Source organism: Gekko japonicus, unplaced genomic scaffold (assembly GCF_001447785.1).
Source record: "Gekko japonicus isolate JY-2015 unplaced genomic scaffold, Gekko_japonicus_V1.1 scaffold2140, whole genome shotgun sequence".
Taxonomy (NCBI): Eukaryota; Metazoa; Chordata; class Lepidosauria; order Squamata; family Gekkonidae; genus Gekko; species Gekko japonicus.
In genome coordinates, this window is record NW_015176041.1 from 99,273 (window position 1) to 106,816 (window position 7,544).

At 46.7% G+C, this 7,544-nt stretch overlaps 1 protein-coding gene across 1 annotated transcript in view; it reads right to left on the reverse strand.

Moving 5' to 3' along the window:
* Positions 1-6,415, reverse strand: part of WDR62 (WD repeat domain 62) — a 40,094-nt gene extending 33,679 nt beyond the window's left edge. The window contains exons 1-3 of the mRNA XM_015426659.1: positions 6,296-6,415; positions 4,028-4,119; positions 1,962-2,024 (exon numbers count right to left, since the gene is read on the reverse strand). Of these exons, the coding sequence (XP_015282145.1) occupies positions 1,962-2,024; positions 4,028-4,119; positions 6,296-6,415 (275 nt within the window). The remainder of the gene's footprint in view (positions 1-1,961; positions 2,025-4,027; positions 4,120-6,295) is intronic.
* Positions 6,416-7,544: the final 1,129 nt, after the last annotated feature.

Here is a 7,544-nt window from a genome sequence, read left to right on the forward strand (position 1 = left end):
CCCAGAGTGATTAACACTTGGAATTCACTGCCACAGGAAGTGGTGGCGGCTACAAGCATGGACGGCTTTAAAAGGGAATTAGATAAGCATATGGAGCAGAGGTCCATCACTTGCTATTAGCCACAAGGTATAGATAGGGACTCTGGGGGAAGTGATGCTCTGTCAGCTTGGTGCTGGGGGGAGGGGTTAACAGTGGGAGGGCTTCTAGTGTCCTGGCCCCACTGCTGGACCTCCTGATGGCACCTGGTATTTTTGGCCACTGTGTGACCGAGAGTTGGACTGGATGGGCCATTGGCCTGATCCAACACTGGCTTCTCATGTTCTTATATGGAGCAGAGGTCCATCAGTGGCTATGAGCCACAAGGCTTAGATAGGAACTCTCGGTCTGGGGCAAGGGATGCCCTGTATTCTTGGTGCTTTGGGGGGGGCAACGGTGGGAGGGCTTCTAGTGTCCTGGCCCCACTTCTGGACCTCCCTGACAGCACCTGGTATTTTTGGCCACTGTGTGACATGGAGTGTTGGACTGGACGGGCCACTGGCCTGATCCAACACTGGCTTCTCTTGTGTTCTCATGCATACCTGATTAGCAGTATTTCACACACGGGTTCGTTCCAGAATAAAATCTGCCAGCCTTTATGAGGAGAAAGAAAGCAAAGTGTCCTCCTCCGCCCCGCCCCGCCCCCCCCAAGTTAAAGAGTGACATGGATTCCCGAGCCAGCGAAGATCTTCTCAAGCCCTGCGACAAGAGGCTCTTCCGCATTCCCGTACACGTCGCTTGTGTGTCCCTATCGCTTCAGGGTTTTGTCCTTTTCCATGTGTGTCCACTATCCCTTTGGTTACGGCTGATATTGTAATTGTTAAAAAAAATTGCAATAACTCCAAAAACTGGGGGGGAAAAATTGCAAAAACCCCCGCAACTGGGGGGGGGGGGGGAGGGATTAAGTGTGCTATCTAGAGGTCCTGAAAGAATCCTGTTGCTTATATCCGTCAACATCAGAGAGTTCAACACCAACTGGAGATGTTGGGCCAGTTTTGAGGACCGTTTCCTGGCCCTAGCACTGGAGAAACAGCCTCTGATTTAAAGTGCAGGTTTTTACGCTGGACATACACCATTTGTATAACAAGGAGCTGTGGTGGCTCAAGTGGTTAAGATGCTGAACTGCAGGCTGTAGAAGGTCGGTAGTTCAGCAGTTCAAGACCCGGGTGTGCCGCATGACGGAGTGAGCTCCCGTCTCTAGTTCCAGATCCTCCCCTCCTAGCAGTTCGAAAGCAAGACATTGCAAGTAGATAAATAGGTACCACTTCGGTGGGAAGGGAACAGCGTTCCGTGCGCCTTGGTGTTTAGTCATGCCGGCCACATGACCACGGAAATGTCTTCGGACAGCGCTGGCTCTTCGGCTTTGAAACGGAGATGAGCACTGCAACCCTAGAGTCGGATTCGACTGGCTTTCGAGCAAGGGAACCCTTGACCTTTTTAACTCATTAGATAGGAAGGAAGGCAGCACGGTACAGTCCGGTCTCATCAGATCTGGGAAGCTAAGCAGGGTCAGCGCTTGGAAGGTAGACCTCTGTGGAAGACTCTGCAGGGGAAGGCGAGGGCAAACCACTCCTGCGTGCCATTTGGCCTTGAAAGCCCCTTGCTGGAGCAGCCATTACTCAGCTGTGACTCGACAACACTTTACACAGACACGCGTAACTCACTGGATATCTTTTAATTGACAAATCTTACTGGCTTTAACCAATCAGACACCACAGACAAAACCTCTACTGCCAACCCACTGTGCCCACACCTTCTCAGAAGCCCACAAGGCCAGGGGCCACTTGAGGACTCACTGATTCCGAACAAGACCGGTCCACAAAACATGCTGTTAGTTATTAAAGAGCCACAGGGTCCCTGTTTATTTAAACATTTTAAAAGACTCAAGACCATTCATGGTTAAGAAAGTGGAAATACACAGTACCTCGAAGTGTTGAAAATATGCCTTTGCTTGTTCTTCCAGGGATTTAAAATTACAACTACGCATCTGGAAAGGAAGGAAGAAAGAGCTATTTGACAAAAGCGAGAGGATCCTCCTGAGCAGAAGAGGGGGAAAGGGCAGGAGGGCTTCCAGAACTTGGGAAAGCTCACAGATGAAGGAAATCATAGAATAGAATCCTAGAACCACAGAACTGGAAGGGTCCATAGAGACCATCTAGTCCAACCCCCTGCCCAAGGCAGGACCAGCCTAAAGCATCTCTGACAAACATTCGTCCAGCCTCTTCTTGAAAGCTGTCAGTGAAGGGGAGCTCACCCCCTCCCTAGGCAGCTGATTCCATCTCTGAACCACTCTGACCGTGAAAAAGTTCTTCCTGATACCCAGCCGATACCTTTCTGCATGTGACTTAAACCCGTTGCTTCGCAAACTACGCACGGAAAATCGTCCTATAGGAAAGCTTCTCCATATCACAGTACTGTCAGTCACACAAAATGACATATCACAAAGTTTTACTGTGCCCCTTTCTCCTGGGTGACAACCGGATGCAAAAACATGCAAAGAACGTTTGCTTCTCTAGCATGATTTAAGCAGCAGCTTTTTGCTCAAGCCGGGATTCGGTCATAATGTGTCTTGCCATTATATGAACAAGCCTGAGAGGGGGGGCCCCCCCGCCCCCGTGTTGATGAATAATTAAAAACTACTGCTTTTGTGACACATGATCATCATGTGTGAAACACAGATTATTACAGTTTACAGTCTTCCTGCTAAAGGAGAATTCCAAGGTCTGGTTGCATCCTGGTTTAGAGGAAAGAATGCAAAGATGGTTTGGCAGAAGTGGAAGTCGTTAATTTAATGAGCTGCTTTGTGAGGGAAGGGAGTAAGGGAGACCGAGTGTGCAAGCCAGCCCAAAGGTCCCCCAGGCTTATTCTCGTAGCTTGCTGCTATCTGCTTGGGGACAGTCCAGCTCTGAGTAAGATAGCCACACAGGTGCTTTTTGGACCTAAATTGGAAGATCTTCTAATTCGGCAGCTGTGCATTTGGCACCAGACACAAGACCCTCACCTTTAGAGGCCTCACAAACACCTTTGTCTTGTGTCTATAGATCTTGCTGCTTAACTTTCCTTTTCTTCGTCCAATATTCACTTATTGGTTATCTTATTGTAATATGCATTATTGTTATGGGTACCTCAATACTGTTTGACCTCTGAAGAAGGCCCCCCCCAATACGGTAGAAACCTGTCAGGTCACATGTGTTTAGGCCTTTGTGTTCAGGCCGCTAGGAACTTTTCAACAAGGCTTTCATTGAGCCCTTGTATATTGTAAGTTTCAACTAGGTTTTTTAATATTGACCCTTTATCAGACTTCTTTCTTACCCTTGTGGTTCTTTTTTTTTAACAAGTGTTTTTTTATTTTGAACAATATATTCAACAGTACATTCATAACACATATTAACACCGTGTGTTAACCAACATTTCAATCTTTAAGAGCCCTTTTAAAAATATAAAGATCTTTGTAACAGGAGTTGTTTGGAATCACTTCTTCTGCGAGATAGTTCACTGCTGGGAACCAAATTGCTTGAAAACCTTTTTGGGTAAGAGACAATTTTACCATAAATAAAGTGTTCCCAGACTTTGTTTTGCCAACAATGGAGAGTAGGTTGGTTTTTCTTTTTCCAGTACTGGGCTAAAGTTATTCGTGCGATTGCTAATAATGTTGCTATTAATGTTCTAGTGACTTCTCTTTTGCAGGTATCTGGGATAACATCCAACAGGACCGTTTCACCCTTGTGGTTCTTGATTCCAGTTTTTGGGTCAGGGTTGTTTTCCCCTCCCTGTGTCTTACTATCTCCGAACCACACCTCACAAATTCTAAAATGGCCGCATTTCAGACTCCACAGGTATTATAGCCAATAAGTTTAGAACCCCTACTTCTCCCCCTCCCCATTTCATTGCAATACACCGCACGGTTCATTTGCTCGAATAATGCATTTTCTGGGCTTTATCAGGTATACAGAGTTCTAGTGGCTCTTACAACGGCCAAGGACTTCTTACCCTGTCGGATATGCAATGTATCCCGTGTTTGGATCGCAAGTTAAACCGCTGCTGGTTTGCGTAGTTATTCCCAACACCTTTTCAAGCATAACCTGCCAACAAGAAGAGAAACAAAGCAGTAAAGTCTCTTGGTGCATATATGCTATCGTGGGCTTCCGCAGGTGATGTTCCCACTCAAACCCCAGGCGGATTTCCCTCAACAGGCATCCAGACATGTGGATATGGTTTTCCTGTGCTGTGGTCTGAGGCCTTTAATTTAACTGGATGCTTTCTTTCATTGCTATCTTACAAATGTGATTGCCTAAGTGATTCTGCATTTTAACATTATTCTTCACTGCTGCTGCGGATGTTAATTACCTTGCTGCTTTTCAGTTTGTTTTTGCTATATTGCATTTTCCTGCTTTTATCGCTGCACAGCTTTTTATTCTCTAAGCCACCCCATAGATATTTACATGCGAATGTATGTATGATTTATATTAATGCAATCAGAACAAAACAAGAGGTTATGTCTAAAATAAGAGATTATGTGCAGTGTTCCCTCTAAGCTGCGTGAGTGTGAGCTCGCTCACAGTTCTTTAGCCTCCGGCTCACAGATTTTTGTCTTAGCTCAGGAAGGATGGCTCCAGAGCAAACTAATTTATGCAGTAGCCAAATCACTCGCTCACAACTTTAATGCCCGTTGCTCACAAAGTAGAATTTTTGCTCACAAGACTCCACAGCTTAGAGGAAGCATTGCTCATGTGTATTTCTCCCAGCGAGCCTTCCTCCATGAAGCTCAGGGTGGCATGCTCTGGTTGGCCCAGTTTACCTTCAAAACAACCCTGCAAGGTAGGGCAGGCTGAGAGAGAGAGAGTGTGAGTGACTGGTCTGTTGTCATCCATCCAGTTTCATTGTCGAGGGAGGATTTGAACCTGGATCCTACTCAGAGACTCTAACCACGGCACAACAGTGTAGCCGAGTTAGTGTGAGCTAGCTCACAGATTTTTAGCCTCCGGCTCAAACATTTTTGTTTCAGCTCAGGAAGGAGGGCTCCAGAGAAAATTAATTTATGCAGTGGCCAAATCGCTCGCTCCCAATTTTAATGCCAGTCACTCACAAAGCTGAATTTTTGCTCACAAGACTCCCACAGCTTAGAGGGAGCATTGCTCCACATAACTGTCTTAAAACTGGAAAACAACAACGACACCTACAATTTCTCGTGACTTGACAAGATTCCAGCCCAATCTTCTTTTATAGCCGTCTGGTTCCCTATATTGGAATACTTACAACAATTCGATGATATCCCTAAAGAAATAGACACTTTTCATCTGTGGTAACGTATATATATGTATTGGTACTAAACATGGCTTAAGTATGCATATTACAGCATCTATTATTCATTATAGTTATAAATGCTAAGAGTGGGTTTATAATTATATCCTGTGTATATTCATGCTACAACCTACGTAGTTAACTAATCATCCTTTATTGTAGCGTCCAGTAACAAGACTGTTTCACAACTGTTATGAACTTAATACACCACTTTGTATATATATGTTATTATGTTATAAAGATAAAACTTAATAAAATATATTGTTAAAAAAAATTAACTTAGTCATAATTCCGAATAACCCGGTCTAAAGAAACTTACTTTTCTTTTGATTATTCTGTAACCCTAAACTGTTCATATACTCTTATGTGGTAGATTGGCATGAAACGCTATTTGAGCTAATTGTTAAATTTGTTTGAGCATGCTTTTTTAACCTTTCTCCCTACGACCCTTCCGAGTCCTAACTTTGTTGTAACAATGTTAAAAAAAACTAATTAAAAAAAATTAACTTAGTCACGCTCCTCTTTATTATTTAGGCAGATACACAACTTAGGGTATTACCTTTAATGCGTTCTTCACCTGTTATTGGCTTTTTGCTGCACTATATATGTAACCTGCTCAACTTCGCTGCACTATTTGTTTCAATTTACGATGTTACGAAGTTTGTATGTTAACAACAAAATCTAACTAAAATGTTTGAAAACTAAAAAAAAAAACATTAACTTAGCTCTAGGGGTTGGACTAGATGACCCTGGAGATCCCTTCAATCTCTTATTATTCTAATTGTAAGGGGGGGGGGTTGGTTTGTAATGAAACCGAATCTGGGGCTCTTTTTGATTCATTCAGGCCGCCTGGCCACGCCCCCCGCCCGCTTGGCCACGCCCCCACCCGGAACGCTCCAGGCCACGCCCCCTCCTCCCTCCACCGCCTCCCGGCTCTCCCCGGCCACGCCCCCTCACCGCCTCCTCCGGCCCCGCCTGCTTCGACCGCCGCCTCAGGCTGAGGAGAGGCGGCGAGTCCGCCCCGGGGCACGTCGCGTAGAAGCTTCCCCCTCCGGTGCCTGCCCCGCCGCCGGCCATCTCTCCCGCGGGACCCCTTCTCCTCGCCGCTGCCCTCGCCTCAGCCGCCGGCGCCGCCAACCGTCCCAAACTGCGCGCGGAAAACCGCCACTCTCCTGCCATTGGGCTGAGCCCGCGTCACTTAGCGGCCAGCGCGGCCAATAAGAACGAAGGGTCGTTCGCCAGCGCCCGCCTCCCCCTCCTACCCGTCCGCCGCGGGCCGTCAGCATTCGCGATTAGTTTATAGGAGGGCGGCGCCACGCCCACTTCGCGGGGTCGCGAGTTCGATTCCCCGGTGGCGACCTTGTTCTTTCTGGTAGTCACATAGTGTTCCTCGTTGTTAACTGGACTTTCTAGCTTTTTAATATTGTTGGTTTTAAAATGTATGGTTCGTCAAATCAGTATTAATTGTTATTAACGTGTTTTATGTATTATGAAGTTTTATCTTGGTGGAAGCCGCCCTGAGCAACCCTAAGCCGGAATGGGCGGGATAGAAATAAATAAAAAATAAAACTGAGGGTTTGGATGAAAATCTCCAGATTCCTAGGGTCGAATTTTTTGGGGGGTGGGGGCCAGTATAAGCTCAAGGACAGCTATCTAATGTTCATGGCAATCAAGAGGTTATGTCTAAAATTAGAAGTTATGTGTACTCAGGTTAGCCTGAGGGTGTGTAGCTAGATCATGCCATGTCTAGGATTCAATGTGTGGGGAGAGAGTCCCAAACAGGTGTTCCTAGGAGTGGGCTGAACTCCAAACAGTGTCCTTACCAGGGGTCATTTCCTGCGGGAGCACACAGGAGTGGAGCTCCGGCAGTAAGGAGCCCAGGGGGCGGGCACATGCAACAAGCCCCACCCCCTGCTCCCAGCAGCCCTCAGTCGGGCCATGAGCAGCAAGTAGTGGCCAGGTAAGTTGCAGAGCCACCCCTTCAGATACAAGCTCTCCCTCCTCTGTGAGGGCAGATCTGCGCGTTCCTCCCCCCCCCCCCAACCTTACAAGCTAGCAATCCAAAAGAGTCCAGTGGAGCCTGAGCGGTGGGTGTTGCCTATTGACACACTTCTGATGATGTCAGGGGGTGTGGCATATGCAAATAAACTATGCTAATAAATTACGCTAATGAGCTCCTGCACCTCTTTCCGTCCAGCCTCTCCCC